Source organism: Phasianus colchicus, chromosome 1 (genome assembly GCF_987193195.1).
Source record: "Phasianus colchicus chromosome 1, bPhaCol1.hap1.1, whole genome shotgun sequence".
Taxonomy (NCBI): domain Eukaryota; kingdom Metazoa; phylum Chordata; class Aves; order Galliformes; family Phasianidae; genus Phasianus; species Phasianus colchicus.
The window spans coordinates 155,628,422-155,651,488 of NC_143436.1; the positions used below are offsets into that span (position 1 = coordinate 155,628,422).

The 23,067-nt window shown below is 44.1% G+C and overlaps 1 protein-coding gene across 1 annotated transcript; it reads left to right on the forward strand.

Annotated features, from left to right (window-relative positions):
• Window positions 1–2,158: 2,158 nt before the first annotated feature.
• FBXL3 (F-box and leucine rich repeat protein 3) lies at window positions 2,159–22,746 on the forward strand. Its single transcript, XM_031609145.2, has 5 exons — window positions 2,159–2,298; window positions 6,201–6,564; window positions 12,081–12,203; window positions 14,816–14,987; window positions 20,137–22,746. Exons 2-5 carry the CDS (start codon window positions 6,202–6,204, stop codon window positions 20,778–20,780), a joined length of 1,302 nt encoding a protein of 433 aa, XP_031465005.1. The 5' UTR covers window positions 2,159–2,298; window position 6,201; the 3' UTR covers window positions 20,781–22,746.
• The last annotated feature ends 321 nt before the right edge of the window (window positions 22,747–23,067 follow it).

Consider the following 23,067-nt stretch of genomic DNA (forward strand, 5'->3'; position numbering starts at 1 on the left):
GCACAGAGTTCCTTCTGCACATGTCCTCTTCTCCTCCTACACACAGTGTGCCTAAAACACACATAAGCAATTACAGAAAAGGAAATAAGGGCACAGGAATTGAAGCAAACTACTTTCAATTCTGAGAATCAGGAAGTAAAATAAAACTGCAAAGTAGTGCAATAAATCTCCCTCAGTATGTCATCATACCTACACACAGTGTATTATGGGTTATAAAATAATGTTACCTCAAATTTCAGTTACTGAAATTGCAGCCCTGTTACATCTCCTGAGTCTTCTATACAGACCCCCCAATATATATTTTTTTCAAAAGACATTTTACTCACTTTTCAAAAGACATTTTTCTGCAGATACCAGAACTTCATCACAGCAGTCACATAGCTATTATATGTTATTACAAGCATAACTGAGTTGCTCATTAACACTAAAGGAGATTACTCAGCTCTCAAACCAATTTTCCTGAAAAGCTGAAGGCTAGACACCAAGACTTAGACAAATACACATAGAATCATAATGGCTGAGCTACAGTAAACCTCTCAGGACATCTTGAGTTTGAGACAAGTGATTATTCTATTATATAATTTCAACATTAAAATGATCATTTGTCACGGGAAAAAATTGCTGTTTGTATACAAGTAATTTTTCTCTCACCAATAATATCAAGGAACTAGATCAAAAGTAACAGAAACAAATCAAACAATCAAGCTCATCTTCAACAGTCTTCACGTAAGCAAAGCTGAAGATATGTTTTTATGTGAGCTGTTTCATGAGGAACTGAGAGACACTGACATCTCAGAGATCACTGAGGAACTGCTTACTCTGTGTCAACACCATTTCAAGAGGGGGAAATCATTGGGCCACATCCAGCTATTTATAAGAAATCTCTGATGGAAATCAGGAGTGGAAACCATTTCACAATTCTGTATGTTTTGGCAATCTCAACTTTAAAAGTTTCAGCCACTTAAAAGCATGAATAACGTGCTGTATGCAATACAACAAATCTGCAGGGGAAACACACCAACATTCACAGCCAAGGAGGACTGTCATTACTTTACATCACTTTATCTTCTTGGCAGTACCCCAAGACCTTCACTTTGAGAGCTGCTGGACTCACTGATATTTGCTTCACAGAATTGCAGGGGTCGGAAGGGACCTCTGGAGATCATTGATCCAATCTGCTGCTGAAGCAGCTGCCCTACAGTAGGTTACACAGGAATGCATCCAGGTGAGTTTTGAATATCTCCAGAGATGGACACTCCACAACACCTCTGGGCAGTCTCTTCCAGTCATCCTCAAAGCAAAGTTGTTGTTCTCCACGTTCAGATAGAATCTCCTGTGTTCTAGTTCTTGCTTGCTGTCCCTTGTTCTGTTGAAAAGAGCCGGTCACTACTCACTCGACTCCCACACTTTAGATATTTATAAGCATTGATAAGATTACCCCCCCAGGTTTTGTTTGTTTGTTTGTTTGTTTGTTTGTTTGTTTTTCCCAGGCTGAACAGGCCCAGGTCTTTCAGTCTTTCCTCATAAGGGAGGTGCTTCAGACCGCTGATCATCTTTGTGGCCCTTTGCTGCACTCTGTAGAAGTTCCCTGTCTTTCTTGAACTGCAGAACTCACAACTGGGCACAGTACTCCAGATGTGGTCCCTCCAGGGCAGATTAGAGGCGGAAAATCACCTCCCTTAACCTGCTGGCCATGCTCTTTGATGATACCACTGGCCTCTTGGCCACAAGGGCACACTGCTGACTCACAGCCAACCTGCTGTCCATCAGAACACCCAGATTCTTCTCCACAGAGTTCTTTTCCAGCAGTTCAGCCTCCTCCACTATATTAATCCCAAAGGCTAGCCTGACATCGGGCTTTCAAATAACGGACAGATTCGAGTCCGGGAAGACCCAGCTCCTCCACAGCGTCGCCCTGCTAACTTCTCTGCGTTTCCCTCCTCCATTCCCTGCCCGCAGAGCACCGCAGAGCACGTACACGCACCCCCTAACGGCTGCAGGCGACCGTTAGGGGCGGCCATTACAGGCAGCCCCGCCCCCCGGCGCCTGGGGGCGGGAGGGGGCGCGGCACTACGCAGTGCCCGCCGCCATTTTGGTTGGGCTTGCGTCGCTTCCGCTGCCGCGAAGTAAACAGAGAAGGAAAGGGGGGAGTGTAGCGGAGCGGTGGGACGAGGCGAGCCGAGCGGGACGTGTTGCCGCGCGAAGGTCGGCTGCGGTGGAGGGGCTCATGTGGCCGGAGTGGAGGCGGCGGCGCGGCCCGAGCCCCGGTTGATGCGAGGCGCAGCAGGGAGCCGCCAGGTGAGGGGCTCTGGGAGAGTGGCTCGGCCCTCAGGCACCCGTGGGAGTGGCGGCGCCGGGTGCTGTGGGTGTCGCGGCAGCTGGGGCTGCCTCAGAGCCTCCTTGGAACAGGGAGCAGCAACCGGAGCCGTGCACGGTTTTTTGGTTGTTGTTTTTTTGTTTTGCTTTGTTTTTTAGTTACTGCCATTGTTTTCTGTCCGCACCTTGCTCAGCGTTACCGACGGCGTTGAGCTTGTGCTGTGCTCCTCCTGTCTGTCGGTGGCTGTCAGACTCGAAAACAGGCAGCTGTGATGGGTTGAGGTTTGTTTGGAGAACCTCGAGGAGTCGTGCATCTGGATATTGTACCTCTGTAGTTTGATAGCATTGGTTGTTCTTCTGCTTTCTGTTTGTTTTCCTGTTTCTGTCAACAACTTTGCTTTAAAATTTGTGATAGTTACAGTAGAAGTTTGGGAAAACAGGTCGGGTATACATTCTGGGAGTGAGCTGAAAGGAAGAGTGATGGCTCACGTGTTGAAGGAAGGGTTAAACAGTTGCTGACTGAAAAACAGCGTGTTACAAATGCTGATAATTAGTACAGGCAATTAGTGTACAGGACACTCCCATGTGAAATCTTGCATCAGTACTTTCCTTACTGAACTTAGTTATTTCTCTTGGCCTTGGAATCAAAATTTAGCCAACTCTTTGAAATAGTGGATGTGTAAATGAAAGGAAACATAGCTGCCAGTTTCATTTTCCTGTTCTTGCAATAATTTTGCAGAGAGGTTTCCTAATTGACTTTTTTTTTTTTTTTTTTAAACAACACTAGAGAAAAATGCATTGGAACAGGTTGCCCAGAGAGATGTCCTTGGAGACATCCAAGATCAGGCTGGATGGGGCTCTGAGCAGTATGCTGTAGCTGTAGGTGTCCCTGTTCACTGCAGGAGAGTTGGACTAGCTGATCTTCAAAGATTCCTTCCAGCACAAGTGATTGTGTGATTCTTTTATTTACAGGAACATCTGAAATGTCAGTAACAAAGTTGTCTGGAAACATGTCTTTCCATCCCTTTCCATCCCAACCATGCACTTAGAACACGTGGCATTGTATCTTTTTGGAAGGTTGTAACCTGAATTGGATCATCAGTACAGCTCTAGGATGACCATGTTGTCTCCTTCCTTTTTGACTGTGGAGACTTCACGTAGTACCCTGCAGCTTATTGAGTGTGTTTTGAACTGTAGCCAGTATATATTAACTGCTTAGAACTCATCCAGGCTGGTCTGTGTGCTCTGAGGTGTAAGTTGGCTGGTGCTTTTAGCAGTCACATCCCAGAGTTCTTTTCAAGTGGAAAAAATTCACACAGTTCTGAAGAAAAGCAGTTCTCTGGAGAAGTGCCAGATGTGCTGCTTGTATCTTTGAAAAGATGACTTAGTAAATATGCTACTGTACGTGCACAATGGCCTCCATATGTGACGGGGGAATAAATCCAGAGTTTAACCCTCTGAAGCTAAGTTAAAAGTAGTGTGCTGATTAGAAAACGTGTGATGTTTGAAGAAGTATTGCATTTTGTGTTAGTTTATTGCAGATAACACTTTCGTGCTATGCTTAGTGTTTACTGTAAACATTAATATGATGGATCTCCTGTGAGTTTACTAGCCTAATTAGCAAGTTGCTTAGATTCTTCAGCTATTCAGTTTTCCGTGGCAAAATATAGTTCCTTCATCTTTCTGTTAGCTGCAGATGATATGTTGCTATATTCAGTTTTCCTGTGTACCAATCTGTGCAAGTGAAGGTAGCAGCTCAGCAACAGAGTTCTTTCTTAGGAGAACTTGTTTCACCACAGCAGCAATATTTGGCATGGGCTTATAGCTGTGAGCTGTGGATCATGGTAAGTAGTTCTCAGCAAGTGAGAGGAGACTTTTGCTCTCCTGTGATCTTGTGATTGTCTCCAGTGCTAGTGGGATTAGAGAATCAGGAGACAAATGGTGTTCGTCATTCTTTCATGACTGTGTGTTCAGCATTGAGCACAACATTTTATTTCCAGACCTCAACTGATAGGTTGCTATTATCTTGTGAGTAGGAGGTGCTATTTAGGTGTTTCATAGGTACTCGAGGAGATGCCCACTTTGGGAAAACAATCCATGATGTGCTGGATGTTCAAATGTTTTTTTTTCCTATTTAAAAGACTTCTAAACTTTGTTGCTGTTCATAGCATAGAAAGTTAATTGTCTAGATAACAAGTGAACTGGACAGGCATCCTTCAAACTTCATTTGAAGTTCCATGCCTTAGGGTGCCATGCAGAAAATAAACTGAGGGAGTTGGCTGGGGGGGCTGCTGTTACTTAGGGCGTGGCTGGGCATAGGTCAGTGAGTGACAAGTAATTGTGTTTTGCATCACATTTTATTTCTTACTTTCCTTCTCCTTTCCCTCTTTCTTATTAAGTTGTCCTTATCTCAGTGTATGAATTCTTGTACTTTTACTTTTCCATCCCCAGAGTTCTCCCCCTCATCCTGTTGAGAGATGTGGTGAGAGTGAATGGCATGTTGGTTAATCACAGGATGAAATAATTTTATGCTTATGGTTGCACTTAAACACTAAACCAGAATGATTTCACTGTGTGAAGTACAGAAATCATGAGAGGGCAGAGGTCTTCATGCATATCAAGCATACCCTGATTCTCTTAGCCTGCCCCCAGACTCTCTTAGCTTTTTAGAGACTTAAAATGAGGGTATAGTGACTTAGTTTGAGGTGGCATTCATAGTCCTTTAGAATCTGGTACACATCACATTCAGGCTTTTAAAAATAAATGACTGATTGCTAAGTTCGGTTTTAAGCTGGCGTCTGCAGAAGAACACACGGATGAAGAACTGCCCAGGGAGGTTGTGGAGTCTCCTTCTCTGGAGATATTCAAGACCCACCTGGATGCTTACTTGTGTGACCTGGTGTAGGGAACCTGCTTTGGCAGGGTGGTTGGACTCAATGATCTCTGGAGGTCCCTTCCAACCCCTACAACTCTGTGATTCTGTGAAAACCTGATGCTGAATTTCAGGTGTACATATGTGTGGTGTTTCACATGTGGTGTTTTTTTCATCTTTAACATATAACATAAGGTATCAGTAGTACAAGTGAGAGCACTGGGGATGAAGTACATGCTACTGAGAATGGAGTAACCTTTGGATTCAGACTTGCTGAATTCAATACAATTCGGAAGAAAGTTTACTGATTCCTCTAATCTCCTGTTCTGGGGAGAAGCAGAGGGAGTGCTGAGCCTCTCAGATTGTTATTGGCAATCTTTCACAATCTCTTTACTAATTGGTTGTTTTAATTTTTTTTTTATGATATGTTTTTAAGGGTATTGATTTAAGACAAACATACTGAAATAACGTGTTTTGCTTTAAGAAAGAATAATCCTACTTGAGAATAAAATTGATCAGATGCACCTGCAAGCATGAATACATTCATTTTTAAAAATTTCTTACAACTTTAATTTGAAATTTTGTCCTACGACTTCAGATGGTGTTGTTTCTGGTGGGGGGGGGCACTGAATGAGTGTTCACAATATTGTTTGGAAGAACACTAGTGGGAAAGTAAACCAATAATCGGCAAACTAGTGGAACAAGTTAGGTTCAAAGCATTCTCAGACAAATGGAATACTGAGAGTTGCTGTTGTGTGTGGATTGGCTGTGGTAATGGTTATAGAAATAACATTAAAGTTATCTGTCTTGGTAGTAATAAGATTTTTAGACTGCTGTTTCACAGTCATTGCTACTTGATGGTTTTATTTCCTTTCTGTAGCAAAACAGACCTGGAAAAATATGGTTGCAGAAAACATGCATCTTTTTGTCCATTGTTTTCTATAAACGTTAGGTTTATTTGAGCTCTGTTACGTTTACACAGTTCATGGAAAATTTGTTCTTATCTTTGTAGAATGAAACGAGGAAGGAAGACTAATGAGGCCAACAGCAGTTCATCTGAAGAGACAGCTGAGAAAGAATCCAAGAGGCACAAGAGCGTAGATGATAAAGCCACAGTTGTACAGAGTCCTGACTGGGGTAACCTGCTGCAAGACATTATCCTGCAGGTATTTCAGTACTTGCCCCTTTTGGATCGTGCTCATGCATCACAGGTCTGCCGAAGCTGGAACCAGGTGTTCCATATGCCTGATCTCTGGAGATGTTTTGAGTTTGAACTCAATCAACCGGCTACATCTTACTTGAGGGCTACACATCCTGAACTGATCAAGCAAATAATAAAGAGGCATTCCAATCACTTGCAGTATGTAAGCTTCAAGGTAGGGTATTTTATAGGCTTTTTTTATCATAACTTTCTAAAAATTAATGCAAGTTAAATTTTGTTCCTTTTTTTTTTTTTTACTTTATTATGAATGTTTCTAGGAATTATCTCTGATACTTGAGATAGTTGTAGTGGCTCATCTAATTAGATATTAAGGCATGAGAAATATTTATATCAGTAATTGACATAGTTATGACGTAATCTTTGTTACTAAGATCCTCAGTTATTAAAGAGGGAATGTGCCAGTTCTCAGTCTGGAAGACTTGGTTTTCAGGTTCAGCGTACTAGACAATAATAAAGTCTTCTTTGAGTGTCAGTAGCAATAAGAAGGCTAGGAAAAATGTTGGCGTGCTGCTGGATGAGATGTCAGTGTCCTAGTAATGGAGGACACTGAGAAGGTAGCAGTAATGACTGAAGCAAGGAAGGCATTCGATAACTCTTAAGACTGCCCCTCAGGAATCCCAGACCTCAGAGGTAAGAGGGAAAGTCTGAGGAAGGGAAAACTTGTTTGGGGAGCTGTTCAGAGGTAACTTAGGGAAATTCAACACATGCAAATCCATGAGCCATTATAGGATCATGGAATCATTAAGATTGAAAACGATCTTTAAGATCATCTGGTCTGACTGTCTGCCTACCACCAATATTGCCTATGTCTCTAAGTACTTCACCTGCCCTTTTCTTAAACACGTCCAGTGACAGTGACACTGCTGCTTCCCTGTGCAACCTGCTCACTGCCCAGCCACTCCTTTGGAGAAGAAATTCTTTCAAATATCCAGTCTGAACTTCCACTGGTGCAACTTAAGGCCATTCCCTCTTGTGTTGCCACTAGTTACCCAGGGGAAGAGACTGACCCCCACCTCATCACAGCTTCCTTTCAGGTAATTGTAGGGAGTGATAGACTAGTGATAGTCTGGAGTGAGCCTTCTCTTCTCCAGACTAAACCAGTCATGGGATGTACCCATGAGTGCTGAGTCAGAGCTGGCAGAAGTGTTTACCTAGCTGCTCTCTATCATCCATGGAAGGTCATGGAGAACGGGAGAGGTTCTGGAGGAAAGCCTGTGTCATTCCAGCCTTCAAAAGAGCAAGGAGGACCTAGGAAACTACAGGCCAGTCAGCTTCATGTCCATCCCTAGAAAGGTGATGGTACAGCTTATTCTGGATGTCATGTCTTCAAGCAGGAGAAAGAAAGGATGATTATCAGGAGGTAGTCAATGCGGATTCACCAAGAGGAGGTTGCCCTTGACTAATCTGGTAGCTTTCTCTGATGTCGTGACCAGTTGGGTAGATGATGGGAGAGCAGTGGATGTTGAGTACTTTGACTTCAGTCAGGCTTTTGACACTGTCTCCCGTAATGTCCTTGTAGGTAAGCGTAGACAGTGTGGGTTAGATAAGTGGGCAGTGAGGTGAACTGTGAACTGGCTGACTGGCAGCTCAGAGAGTTGTGATCAGTGGTGCAGAGTCTGTCAGAAGCCTGTGATCTAGTGGTGTTCCCTAAGGGTAGGTAATGTGTCCAGTCTTTTTCAACAAATTCATTGGTGACTTGGATGAAGGGATAGAATGTACCTCAGCAAATCTGGTGATACAAAGCTGGGAGGACTGGCTGACACACCAGTGGCTGCTGTGCTGCCATTGAGCAGGACCTGCACTGACTGGAGAGCTGGGCAAAGAAGAATCTTACAAAGTTCAACAAGGGCAAGCATAGAGACTTGCATATAACTAGATAGAGCCGTACAGGGTACTGACTGAGCTGTAGAGAATGACCTGAATATCCAGATGGACAACAGGTTGGCCATGAGCCAGCAATGTGCTCTTGTGACCAAGAAGGCCAATGGTATCTTAGGGCATATTAAAAGGAGAAGGTTGAGGGAGGTAATTCTCCCCCTCCTCTCTGCTCTGGTGAGGCCAAATCTGGAGTACTGTGTCCAGTTCTGGGTTCCGCAGTTCAAGAAAGACAGGGAACTTCTACAGAGTCCAGCAGAGGGCCACAGAAATGATCAGGGGGCTGAAGCATCTCCTTATGGGGAAAGACTGAGAGACCTGGGACTGTTCAGCATGATGAAAAAAGACGGGGGGGGGGGGGGGGGTAATCTTATGAATACTTACAAATATCTAAAGTGTGGGAGTCAAGTGGGTAGAGACAGGCTCTTTTCAATGATGCCCGGCAACAAAACAAGGGACAGCAAGCAAGAACTGGAACACAGAAGATTACATCTGAATGTGGAGAACAGCAACTTCGCTTTCAGGATGACGTGGCACCAGAAGAAGATGCCAAGAGAGGTTGTAGAGTCTCCTTCTCCGGAGATATGCATCCTGGCAGGTCCTGAATCATTGTGCAGGCCACCAGGGTACCTCAGCCCAATCGTATGTACTGCAGCTGCTTGATTTGGTATCAGACATAAGCTGGCTATCACAAGGCTTGCAGATGTTTTAGGCTTTTCATTTTCACAGGATCACTAAGGTTGGAAAAGACATACAAGATAATCCAGTCCAACCATCCACCTATCACCAATAGTTCTCACTAAATCATATCCCTCAGCACAAAATCCAAACGTTCCGTGAACACCTCCAGGGTCTGTGACTCCACCATCTCCCTGGGCAGCCCATTCCAGTGCCTGAACACTGAAAAGCAGTATTTCCTAACATCCAGCCTGACTCTCCCCTGGCACAGTTTGAAGCTGTTCCCTCTAGTCCTATCACTGGTTAGACAAGAGAAGAGGCCAATGACCAGCTCACTACAACCCCCCTTCAAGCACTTACAGAGAGCAATAAGGTCTCCCCTGAGCTTCCTCTTCTCCAGACTAAACAATCCCAGCTCCTTCAGCCATTCCTCATAAGGCCTGTGCTCCAGACACCTCACCAGCTTTGTCACCCTTCTCTGAACATGCTCCAGGGCCTCAATGTCTTTCTTGCAGTGAAAGACTGTTCTGCTGTTATCTTTTTTTCAAAGAGTTGATTCCCCTCCTGTTTGTAGGCTCCCTTTAGGTACTGAAAGGCTGCAGTGAGGTCACTCTGCAGCTTTCTCTTCTCCAGGCTGAACAAGCCCAGCTCCCTCAGCCTGTCTTCATAGGGAAGGTGCTCCAGTCCTCTGATCATCTTTGGGGCCCTCTCCTGGACCCTCTCCAACAGCTCTTTGTTGTACTGGGGGCTCCAGACCTGGACACAGTACTCCAAATGGGGCCTCACAAGAGCAGAGTAGAGGGGAACAATCACCTCCCTGTCCCTGCTGGCCACCCCTCTTCTGATGGAGCCCAGGATGCCATTTGCTTTCTGAGCTGCAAGAGCGCACTGCTGGCTCACATTCAGTTTTTCATCCACCAGGACCCCCAGGTCCTTCTCTGCAGGGCTACTCTCAAGGATTGCTCCTCCCAGTCTATATATATGCCTGGGATTCCTGAACATGCTCCAGGCCCTCAATGCCTTTCTTGCAGTGCGGGGCCCAAAACTGGACACAGTACTCGAGGTGCGGCCGCACCAATGCTGAGTACAGGGGGATAATCACTTCCCTGTTCCTGATGGCAACACCATTCCTGGTGCAAGCCAGGATGCTTCCTTCTTGGTGACCTGGGCACACAGTTGGCTCTCGTTCAGACGAGCATCATCAATACCCCCAGGTCTGTTTCCTCTACGCAGTCTTCCAGCCACTTCACCCCAAGCCGGTAGCATTGCCTGGAGTTGTTGCGGCCAAAGTGCAGGACCCGGCACTTGGCCTTGTTGAACCTCATCCCATTGGCTTCAGCCCAGCTATCCAGCCTGTCCAGATCCCTCTGTAGGGCCTTGCTACTCCCAGGCAGATCGACACTGCCTCCCATGTTGGTCATCCGCAGGCTTACTGAGGGTGCACTCAGTGCCCTCATCCAGGTCATCAATAAAGATATTGAAGAGGACAGGCCCCAGCACCGACCCCTGGGAACACCACTCATGACCGGTCGCCAGCTGGATTTAGCTCCATTCACCGCCACTCTCTGGGCTCGGCCTTCCAGCCAGTTCCTTATCCAGCCAAGAGTGTACCTGTCTATGTCATGAGTTGCCAGCTTCTGCAGGGGAATAGCGTGGGAGACAGTGTCAAAGGCCTAGCTGAAGTCTAGGTAGACTACATCAACAGCCTTTCCCTCGTCTACCAGATGGATCACTAGATCATAGAAGGAGATCAGGTTGGTCAAGCAGGACCTGCCCTTTGTGAACCCATGCTGGCTAGGCCTGATCCCCCGGTTGTCCCGCACATGCCGCGTGATCTCCCGCAAGACAATCTGCTCCATAACCCTCCCTGGCTCCGAGGTCAGGCTAACGGGCCTGTAATTCCCTGGATCCTCCTTACAACTCTTCTTGTAAATGGGAGTCACATTGGCAAGCCTCCCGCCTTCTGGGACGTCACCAGTCAACAAAGGAGCACTGATAAGTGATGGAAAGTGGCTTGGCTATCATCTCTGCCAGTTCCCTCAGTACTCTCAGGTGAATCTTATCTGGCTCCATGGACTTCTGGCATACCAGCTGGAGTAGTAGGTTTCTGACTGTTTCCTCCTGAATCGCAGGTGGTTTGGCCTGCTCCCCAGCTGAGACTATCAGGTCAGAGAGTGGAGTTCCCTGTGAATAACTGGTCTGATCTTTTAAGACAGACATAAAGAAGGCATTCAGAACCTCTGCCTTTTCCTTATCCTCTGTGTGGTCACATTCCCAGCCTCATCCAATAAAGAGTGGAGGTTTTACTTTGTCATTCTCTTACTATTCAAATGGAAAATGAATGTTCATCAGATTTAAATCAGTTGCTGGCAAGTTAGCATGGCTTGTGATAAGCTTAAAATGGATCTTGTGGTCATGCTTTTTGCTGTTACGTAGGCTTACGAAGTTGTCGTGAGTTTTGTCTATATGATGCTATTCTGGAAGCATATATTAAGTGTTGGGGGAAATTGTCTGGAAGCACATTAAGTGATTTAATTTTGTAACAAGTTTTACAGTGTATCCCTTGCGTATCTGTTGTAGTATTATTGGTGGAGATCCTTCTTTATAGCTTCAAATGATAGTGTACTTAAATCTCCAGAAGCTCTTCTGTGAGCTGAGTCTCCATAAAGGAAGCAAGTGGCTTTCTTGCACAGAGAAGGGTTTCTCGTATTTCCACATTTTGATAACGAAGAAAACACATTGATAGGCTCTGGAGCCAAAAGAACCTTTACGTATTTATTATTTGATATAAACCTTTACATATTATTATTTGATTATTTGATATTGATAAATGCTTTGGAACAGACTGTGTAGTAGTTAATCCCTCACCATGCAAAATTTTACCAGAATATTCAGGAGCCTGCTAAATTGCTAGCAAATTATCTTGGATTTTTGATGTGTGCCTTTCAGAGAAAAATAAAAGAGGACATTGGTGAAATTCCAGTGCATTTTTTTTACCATCATATGACAGAAAATAAAGTGGAAAATAAACCATGGAAAATAGAGTTGCTTTATTTCAATAATGGTTGTGTTTTGATGCGGTGTTTTCTGATTCAGTACATTTAATATTGTCTTAAGGTGGACAGTAGCAAGGAATCTGCAGAAGCAGCTTGTGATATTTTATCACAGCTTGTGAATTGCTCTCTGAAAACTCTTGGACTAATTTCAACAGCCCGGCCAAGCTTCATGGATTTACCAAAGGTATTTGAATGCATGTAAATTTCTGTAGAAAAATATTGCAGTGATTTATAGAGTATTATGAAAAGCTGTTTTGCAAAAAAAACAAAAAAAACCCAAAACCCTTTATTGTTAGGCTCTACTAAGGGGAAGAACTGAGATGATCTACTAAGATGGGTAACTGAAGTTTCATTAATTCTCTGCATCACGAGATGCTAGTTTAGATCTTGTTCTTCTAAGTATTCCTGTCTGTTAGCTTTGGGCAACATGCTATAAGTCAGTAGGCTAGCGGACTTATTAGGAGACGATTATAATCAAAGAGGTAGAGTTTAATCTGTGTGAGCTTGCTTTAGCAATTACAGTCATTGATAAGTATATTTTTTTACATTCGTATCACTTTGAGGAAGTCTTCAGTACATGATGTCACATAGTTAAGTTCTGGATTCAGAAGCGAACTGCATCATATCTCTGAAATCTGACAGACTTTTTTTTTTTTTAACTAGCTTGTTTATCTAAAACTAGATTGCATTAGTAGACCCCTTATCTAGAAGTAAAAGAAAATAAAAAATAAATAAAAAAAACAACCAGCAATCCCCTCTTATATGTTTCTAAACAAGCAGTCGTGCTAATGAATTAGAAGGATTCTGTTGCTGAGGAGCTGAGGGACAATTGTGGTAACCTGGGACAGACATAAAGAAGTTCTATGCAAGAACATCCTGGATGTCTGTCAGCCTCAATTCTTGAATCTAGCCCACATGTATGTCAAGAGCCAGTTAAAATTAAGCTGTTAGCTGGATAAGGATGATGTCATTGCTGATGGCAACAAGGACAAGGAAGAGGTAGGGACAACCTCAGGAAAAGAAGTAGGATATAGGGTTTAAGTGAGGTTAGCTGCAGAAGGATTATCAATTATTATCCTTGTTAGTGATCGCAGACGTGTCATGTACTTTTCTTGAATATGTATTTTTAATCCTTAATTTTCAAAGATATTTTTCAGATCTTTGATTATTTTGTGCCTTTTTTTCTTTCAGTGTGCTTTAAGACATGACCATTAGGAAACATAAGCATAGTGCAGTCTTAATGTGTTTAACAATATTTTGTTCATTCAGCTCTTGCATATTTTATTCTTAATCTGAATGCTATTTCAGCTTTTCTGTGTTTTCCCCTAGAGTTGTGTTCTGTAAACTAAATAATCAGTTGTAGTCATTCATGCTGTAGATTTATGAAGTGTCAGTTCTTCTAAAATATAGACTTCCTTTTTATTACCAGTAGGTTCACATGTTCCTTCTAAACATATATTCAAGATGCGCCTAAATCAACTCTTGAGAATAATATGCCTTGTGGTGTTTACCATGCAAAGAACTATTTCCTGTCTTCTGTTAAGTCTTCGAACTGTGGTTTCAGATGAGCTGATTTTTTTAAATTCATTTCATTTTTCTTTTCAGTATCCTTCTTAGAGGAGGTTACATTTTAAATAAAGAGTATATAAAACACAGTACCAGCACTTTCTGAATACAAAGTGAAAATATCAATAAGCATCTTTTTCTCCTCAGTCTGTAACATACATAATCAGAGTATTGTCATTGTACTTGGGAGTGGTGCCTAAAGCCTCGTGCTTCTGATTTGAACATTCAGTTTTCATTAACGTGAATTGACGTTGCTGGTTTATGTTAATATGAAAATATTAATTCTTGTTCTAAATGTAACAAAAAGCACATTGTATAAGAATGAGCAGAACCATTGCCAAGCCTTTCTACATAATTGTATTCAGTCTGAGCAACATGAACAATCCAGAAACAGGACTGAAATCAAAGTAACAGGTACATTTGTGGAGTAGTTAATATAATGCACAGGAGATGTATTTTCTTTACTTCTTCAGTAAATCTTTTAAGAAATCGTGATTATAAGCTAATTATTCACTTCCATTGTACCAGAAATCATGGAAAATCCTTTTTTCATGATTTTCCAAGTGAAGGCATTCTGGGTTGTCTTTCTTTACTGGTGAGTTTCAGTTGTTATCCAGAAATGCTCAGGACCTTGAACATTGGACCTACGCTAATTACTGGTTAAGTAGCATAAATAATTGATCATCTGTTCCTTGGCTGTGAACTACTCCTGTCAGCTCTCTAAGATTCATTCTTACTCTACGTACTCTGCCAGCCAGTAATACCATTTGCGTTGGGGCACATGTAACAACAACAGTACAGGCTTGCCACACTTGAGTGCATCTCTCCAGTGCAGCCTAACTCACACTGCAAGGGAATTTTTACTGTAGGAGATGCTGGTTTAAGAGCACTGCTACGAAGTTATCATCTAAATTAGAGTTTATGTGCTTTCTCTTTGGTTGTGGTCTTTCTATAGCTTAAAGTTTACATAGTGGATTGTCCTGGGTCAGTTTCTCAGTTTTTCTCAATTTCTTTTATGTTAGGCGTTCTGGTTTGCCAAATACTTAATCTGATAAGAAAAATTATTATACTTTTCCTTACTGAAAAATGTATGCTATTTTTGATTGTGATATCAGGTTAAAGACTTTTTCAGCAGCTACTGTAAGTCAGAATACTGTGTACAACTGTATACAGCACAAAACTGCTGACGTTTTTCAGATACCAGTGTTTAATTTAAACTTTCTTTTCCAGTCTCACTTTATTTCTGCACTGACAGTGGTGTTCGTAAACTCCAAGTCACTCTCTTCGCTTAAGATCGATGATACACCAGTAGATGATCCGTCTCTCAAAGTGCTAGTGGCTAACAACAGTGACACACTCAAACTCTTGAAAATGAGCAGTTGTCCTCATGTGTCTCCGGCTGGTAAGCAACTGTTTTGTTTGCTTTAGTGTATGCTTTCAATTTGGTCAAATCTAATGAGCCCCTGAAAAAAATAGGGTGGGTTGAGTTCAAACACCCTCCTACCATGTGAAACGGTCATTGCTTCTTAGACCAGCTTAAGGGCAGGTAAGACTGCACTGGGTAGAGGACCTAAAGCAAAAAAGCTGACCAAAAAGCTCTTTTTAGGGCTTTTTTGAAGCCAGCAAAAGCACTGTGCTGGTGCTGGGGGCTGACAGCAGCTGGCAGCTTGTGGGCAGGCTGCTGAGCCAGCTGGGGTGGAGCCGACACTGTCCACTCTTATCTCTGAGCTTGACCCTTTTCTGTGAGGCTATAAGCAGCCCTCCGGAGGGCAGAAGCTAGCTTCCACTCACCTAGCGTGCCAGGTAAGAAAAGGGTGTTACTGGAGCGTAGCCCACACTGCCCATTACTGCATCAGTAGGTGTGGGAGGTAGGTCTTGTGGCAGGGCACATCAGTGTTTTTGTCTTTGCTTAGGAGACCTGTCTCCTACTGAAGACCCAGAGACTGCAGGTTCAAACATGGTCTCTACCAGACGGTGGGCTTGCCCCAAGAAGACTGTGGCTACCCAGATGGAGAGCCTACCCAGAAATGTGGTGGTTCAGGTCTCTGGCTGCAGAGAGTACCTGAGCCTGCTGCTGCCGGGGGAGGATGGGAAGGATGCCATTTGCATGAGGTGCGAGCAGGTGGATGAGCTGCTCAGCCTGGTGGTGGGAGCCTAGGGAGGAGATAGAGAGATTAAGAACCATCAGAGAGCGTGAGAGGAAGATAGACTGGTGGTGCGACTCTCTGCAAGAAAGAAGCAGAGATTGCAATCTCCAAACTGTAGTGGACCCTTTCCCTTGCCATGGTCAAACTGAGAGAGCCAACTTGAGAAGAAGGGAGGAATGGCAGCAGGTCCCAGCTCAGAGGTGCAGGCAGAACCCATCCTGACCTACCTTGGTTCCCCAGGTGCCTCTGTGTAATCAGTTTGAAGCCCTGAAACTGGAGTGTGAGGTGGCTGAGAATGAGGTGGGAGGACTGCCTCCAAGCTTTTCTAAGGAGAGGTGGTCAGCTTCATGCTTGAAGACTGCCTTCTCCAGTAAAGAAAGGAGGGTGATAGTCATAGGGACTCCCTTCTAAAAGGAACGGAGGGCCCAATATGTTGGCCTTTCCCTACCTATAGGGAGGTGTGCTGCCTCCCTGGGGCCTGGATCAGGAATATATCTAGAAAACTTCCTAGTCTGGTCTGCCCCTCTGTTACCTTCTTTTGATAGTCCAGGCTGGCAGTGATGAGGTCACTGCAGAAGCCTGAGGACTATAAAAAATGATCTTAGGGGACTGGGGAGGTTCATTTATAGTGCAGGCATACAAGTAGTATTTGCCTGTATTCCTGCGGTGGCGGGGAAGGACTCTGAGAGAAGCGGGAAAACCCACCTTATAAACACATGGCTGAGAGGCTGGTGCAAATGCAAAAATTTTGGGTTCTTTGATCATGGGGCAGTCTACTTGGCACCTGGTATGAGGGCTGCCAATGGGTATCACCTAACCCAAAGGGGGAAATGGATCCTTGTCCAGGAGTTGGCAGGATTTGTAGTGAGGGTTTTAAACTAGGTATGAAAGGGGAAGGGGATAAAACCAGGCACGCTAAAAATGAGCCTGGGGGAGCGGTAATGGGATTAGGGGTGAGGTGAGGGGCTCAGCTGAAGTGCATCTACACCAGTTCATGCAGTGTGGACAGCAAACAAGAAGAGTTGGAAGCCATTGTGTGCCAGGCTAGCTAAGACCTAGTTGCCATTACAGAAACATGGTGGGACTACTCCCATGACTGGAGTACTGCAGTGGCTGACTGTAGACTCTTTAGGAAGGATAGGCAAGGAAGGAGGGGTGGTGGCATGGCTCTCTGTATTAGAGAGTGTCATTGTCATTGAGCTTGAGGCTGGGGATGATAAGGTTGAATCCCTATGGGTAAAGATCAGGTGAAGGGCTGACAAGGCAAACTTCCTGGTGGGCATCTGCTACAAACCGCCAAAACAGAATGAAGAGACAGATAAGGAGTTCTACAAGCAGCTGGCAGAAGCTGCGCGATCGCCAGCCCTTGTCCTCATGGGGGAGTTCAACTTCCCCGACATATGCTGGGAATACAACACAGCACAGAAGAAGCAGTCTTGGAGATTTCTGGAGTGTAACTTTCTGATGCAGCTGGTGATAGAACTGACGAGAGGAGCTGCCCCGCTAGACCTGCTGTTCGCAAACAGAGAAGGTCTGGTGGGAGATGTGGAGGTTGGGGGCTGTCTTGGACAGAGTGACCATGAAATGGTAGAGTTCTCAATTCTTGGTGGAGCCAGGAGGGGGAATAGCAAAACTGCTACCTTGGACTTATTCAGAAGGCTAGTAGGAGGAATCACCTGGGTTTCAATCTTAGTAAAGGGGTCCAGAGTATCTGGTCACTCTTCAAGAAGGAAGTCTTAAAGGTGCAGGAGGTGGCTGTCCTCCACAAAATGAGCCGGCAGGGAAGAAGACCGGCATGGATGAATAGGGAGCTATTCTTGAGGCTCCAGGAGAAAAAGAGAATCTACCTCCTCTGGAAGAAGGGATGGATAACTCAGAGTACAGAGAAGTTGTTAAGATTTGTAGGGAGGAAATCAGAAAGGCAAAAGCCCAGCTTGAACTCAGCCTGGCCGCTGGGGTAAAAAGGAACGAGAAACTCTTTCACAAATACATCAATGGTAAGAGGGGGGCTAAGGAGAATTTTCATTCTTTACTGGATGAGGCTGGGAATGTGACCACACAGAGGATAAGGAAAAGGCAGAGGTTCTGAATGCCTTCTTTATGTCTGTCTTAAAAGATCAGACCAGTTATTCACAGGGAACTCCACTCTCTGACCTGATAGTTTCAGCTGGGGAGCAGGCCAAACCACCTGCGATTCAGGAGGAAACAGTCAGAAACCTACTACTCCAGCTGGTATGCCAGAAGTCCATGGAGCCAGATAAGATTCACCTGAGAGTACTGAGGGAACTGGCAGAGATGATAGCCAAGCCACTTTCCATCACTTATCAGTGCTCCTTTGTTGACTGGTGACGTCCCAGAAGGCGGGAGGCTTGCCAATGTGACTCCCATTTACAAGAAGAGTTGTAAGGAGGATCCAGGGAATTACAGGCCCGTTAGCCTGACCTCGGAGCCAGGGAGGGTTATGGAGCAGATTGTCTTGCGGGAGATCACGCGGCATGTGCGGGACAACCGGGGGATCAGGCCTAGCCAGCATGGGTTCACAAAGGGCAGGTCCTGCTTGACCAACCTGATCTCCTTCTATGATCTAGTGATCCATCTGGTAGACGAGGGAAAGGCTGTTGATGTAGTCTACCTAGACTTCAGCTAGGCCTTTGACACTGTCTCCCACGCTATTCCCCTGCAGAAGCTGGCAACTCATGACATAGACAGGTACACTCTTGGCTGGATAAGGAACTGGCTGGAAGGCCGAGCCCAGAGAGTGGCGGTGAATGGAGCTAAATCCAGCTGGCGACCGGTCATGAGTGGTGTTCCCAGGGGTCGGTGCTGGGGCCTGTCCTCTTCAATATCTTTATTGATGACCTGGATGAGGGCACTGAGTGCACCCTCAGTAAGCCTGCGGATGACCAACATGGGAGGCAGTGTCGATCTGCCTGGGAGTAGCAAGGCCCTACAGAGGGATCTGGACAGGCTGGATAGCTGGGCTGAAGCCAATGGGATGAGGTTCAACAAGGCCAAGTGCCGGGTCCTGCACTTTGGCCGCAACAACTCCAGGCAATGCTACCGGCTTGGGGTGAAGTGGCTGGAAGACTGCGTAGAGGAAACGGACCTGGGGGTATTGATGATGCTCGTCTGAACGAGAGCCAACTGTGTGCCCAGGTCACCAAGAAGGAAACATCCTGGCTTGCACCAGGAATGGTGTTGCCATCAGGAACAGGGAAGTGATTATCCCCCTGTACTCAGCATTGGTGCGGCCGCACCTCGAGTACTGTGTCCAGTTTTGGGCCCCGCACTGCAAGAAAGGCATTGAGGGCCTGGAGCATGTTCAGGAATCCCAGGCATATATATAGACTGGGAGGAGCAATCCTTGAGAGTAGCCCTGCAGAGAAGGACCTGGGGGTCCTGGTGGATGAAAAACTGAATGTGAGCCAGCAGTGCGCTCTTGCAGCTCAGAAAGCAAATGGCATCCTGGGCTCCATCAGAAGAGGGGTGGCCAGCAGGGACAGGGAGGTGATTGTTCCCCTCTACTCTGCTCTTGTGAGGCCCCATTTGGAGTACTGTGTCCAGGTCTGGAGCCCCCAGTACAACAAAGAGCTGTTGGAGAGGGTCCAGGAGAGGGCCCCAAAGATGATCAGAGGACTGGAGCACCTTCCCTATGAAGACAGGCTGAGGGAGCTGGGCTTGTTCAGCCTGGAGAAGAGAAAGCTGCAGAGTGACCTCACTGCAGCCTTTCAGTACCTAAAGGGAGCCTACAAACAGGAGGGGAATCAACTCTTTGAAAAAAAGATAACAGCAGAACAGGGGGAAATGGTTTTAAGTTGAGGGAGGGGAGATTTAGGTTGGATGACAGGGGGAAGTTCTTTACAGAGAGAGTGGTGAGGTGCTGGAACAGGTTGCCCAGAGTGGATGCCCTGTCCCTGGAGGCGTTCAAGGCCAGATTGGTCAGCCTGGTCTAGTATTAAATGAGGAGGTTGGTGGCCCTGTATGTGGCAGGGGGGTTGGAGATTCATGATCCTTGAGGTCCCTTCCAACCCAAGTCTTGTATGATTCCGTGATTTACTATGACCTTGTATTTATAGTTGGATTTAGGGCAGGATGGGACAGTTAAGAGTATGTAAATTCTTATGTTTGCCACATACAAGAATCACTTCCCAGGGGAAAATATTCAATGCGTTATATATGTTTATCTTACTGTGCACGAAGAAGTCGCAAGACATTGGTCACGCGACAAAAGATTCATGTTTTGGTTGTCCAGTTAAGATTTAATTTTGTTATTACATAATGATTCTATATTGAAATACATGTTCTTTGCAACTTTTTATATACAGAAACAAATCCTTATGTTTCTTATTCAGTTACTGCTATATTTACCTGTATAACCCATTCCATAATGTTCTGCTTTCCAAGGAATCCTTTGTGTGGCTGATCAGTGTCATGGTTTACGTGAGTTGGCACTCAACTACCATCTGCTGAGCGATGAGCTGCTGCTCGCCTTGTCTTCTGAAAAACACGTCAGGTTAGAACACTTGCGCATCGATGTTGTCAGTGAAAATCCTGGACAGACTCAGTTCCACACGATTCAGAAGAGTAGCTGGGACGCTTTCATCAAGCATTCTCCCAAAGTGAACTTAGTCATGTACTTCTTCTTGTATGAAGAAGAGTTTGACCCGTTCTTTCGCTATGAAATACCTGTCACTCACCTTTACTTTGGAAGATCAGTAAGCAAAGATGTACTTGGCCGCGTTGGGATGACGTGTCCTCGGTTGGTTGAATTGGTCGTGTGTGCCAATGGATTACGGCCACTGGATGAGGAGCTGATCCGTATCGCAGAGCGGTGCAAGTATTTGTCAGCTGTTGGCCTAGGAGAGTGCGAAGTCTCTTGCAGTGCCTTTGTTGAGTTTGTGAAGATGTGTGGTGGTCGTCTCTCACAGCTTTCTATTATGGAGGAAGTTCTGATTCCTGACCAGAAATACAGCTTAGAGCAGATTCACTGGGAAGTTTCAAAGCATCTCGGTAGAGTCTGGTTCCCAGACATGATGCCCACGTGGTAACGTCCTGAAAAGACTGTAGAGCAGACAGAATAGCACCTTATGCTTACCATGTTGTAATTTATTGTATAAGCTTAATTAATACTGTAGTTTATTACTGTAAGTCACTGCAGCGTTTGATAGGATTTCATTCAGAAACGATTTGTGAAATTCAAATAATTTAAAAAGGAAATCATAAATACTTCTAGAACCCTTCTGCATCCAATGATGGATTAGATTTGTTCTTTTTAATTGATAAATTAGAAATTTTTAATTTCTGTAAAAATTAAAACATTGAAATGTAACTGTAAAATAATTTCAATATCCTGACCTTCTTTGATTTAGATACTAATGCTGAACCAATTGGATTTGTTATTAAAAACCAAAAAAAAGACCCACAAGTTGCATGCTCTGTTGCAGACTATAGCACGATTAAATCCAGTCACCCAGATGACAAGGTTAAGAATATATGGAGATTTTAGTAGGCTGTGAAATGTATACGTTGTTTATATAAAGTCGTAAAAAGCAAGATCAATATATAACAATATAGGTTAGAAAATTAAAATACTGAATTTGTTACCTTATTCAGATTATTAGATCCATCTAAAGTGTATTTAGAGTGCAAACAAATCACATAGTAGTGAGAGCTACCTGAAGCCATTTGCTTTTCTTTTTCCTCTAGGTATAGTTTGCTTATGGGGTCTCAGATTCACGTCCAAACCTGTTTTAAGGTATTTTATGTCAAGCTCAGGAAGCGCAAGCATTCTGGGGAAAACTGTAGATACGTTGTATTTAAAAAGGCATTGGAGTTAATGAGCTTTTCTTGCACATTAACCAGTTTTGCAGCATATGGTTAGACAGAGTAATGTACAGCTTATTGAATGTACCCTGCGGTATTCAGTGGGACAACATGGATGTAAACAGTGCAGAGTGAGGTAAAATAGGATTGGTGACCGAGGACCTTTGAACAAGACCATAGCCATTGTTGGCTGCTTTCATTTTGAGGGAAAAATGATATTGTAATGGTTGCTTATGCTGTATAAACTAATTGTACACTGTAAATCAGTTTCAAAAATGGTAATGTATAAAGTAAATGTTTGATAGACAATCATTTTGTATAACTTTTAATTCAACTAGTTCAATCATTTCATATTTTAAAAACTCAAAGCAGTAAACTTACGTGAAATAGAGCAGTAGGGGAAAATGTTTTGATTATTTGGTAAAATCATTTTTTTAAAGAAAGTTCTAGTCTTAAATAATGTAGGCAACATATTGCCTGTGATCTGGATGTGTCTTCTGACTTTACTTCCTACTGCCAACAGTTGGTTACTTTCTATTCTATTGATGGATAACACTAAACTGTTAATGTGACAGACGAATGTTTGCAAGGTGTGACTAGCCACCTGCAAGGCAGAGCTTCCCCAGCCTGGGGCTGTACTGAGCTCTGTTGGTGGCTGCTTCTCAATTGAGCTGTACATGTACTAGTAATGAATAGGTTTTCACTTCTGTTTTCAGTAATGTTTTATTCAAATGTATAGTTCAATGGTAATATACTTATGAGCATATTTAGTTCATAATGATATTTTGAGCAAGCATTGCTCAGTGGACTGGACGTCTTTATAGGGAGTTGTATGTTTCTGTAGAGCTTTGTCATTTAAAATCACATTTTATGAAGTACACATTTTTGTATTAGAATTTGTTAATGTACTGCTATAATTTGCTTTTATTTGTATAGAAGGTGTCAATATATCTAGATCATTGAAGTAAAAAAGTTCAGTGTTTTTCATATTCTCATTCTCAGAATGACCTGTGTGATAAAGATGGAGTAACACTAACAGGCTGGGAAAGAGGGAATGTTGTCACTAAGTCAGCATGTGATGTCTTCTGCTAATGCAACTCTTAGGACCTTGACTGCTTGTGTTCTCGTATAGGCAAGGTAAGCAGTACATGGTCTGTTGCTCACTGCTGTGGTAGTGCAGTGACAGAAAGGCGGGACAGATATGCCAAATACATTCATCTCCTCACTCCAGGAATTCCCATCTTTTAATATCAGCCCTCTGCTTCTCACAGAGGGAAATCTGAAATGGAGAATATGGCAGGAAGGCTTCATGCTTAGTTGTAATAGAGCTGCTCTCCCCATCAAGGGTGGCCTTTTCTGAGAAGGTCTCTATTCTGTTGCATAACTTTCAAACAGTCCTGTTTATAGATAGAGATGTATGGATGTGACACTCAGTTCAAGAAGAAAAGCAATTGTCTCCCCTTCCATTCAAGTCTGCACTTTTTACATCAAACCAGTTAGTGTTCTCAGGTC

Bases quoted from the DNA above. Each gene is read 5' to 3' on its own strand.
- FBXL3 (XM_031609145.2), top strand. From the start codon at position 6,202: ATGAAACGAGGAAGGAAGACTAATGAGGCCAACAGCAGTTCATCTGAA. The intron at 6,565-12,080 runs GTAGGGTATTTT...TATTGTCTTAAG, and splicing joins TGCAGTATGTAAGCTTCAAG to GTGGACAGTAGCAAGGAATC. The intron at 14,988-20,136 runs GTAAGCAACTGT...CTGCTTTCCAAG, and splicing joins TCCTCATGTGTCTCCGGCTG to GAATCCTTTGTGTGGCTGAT.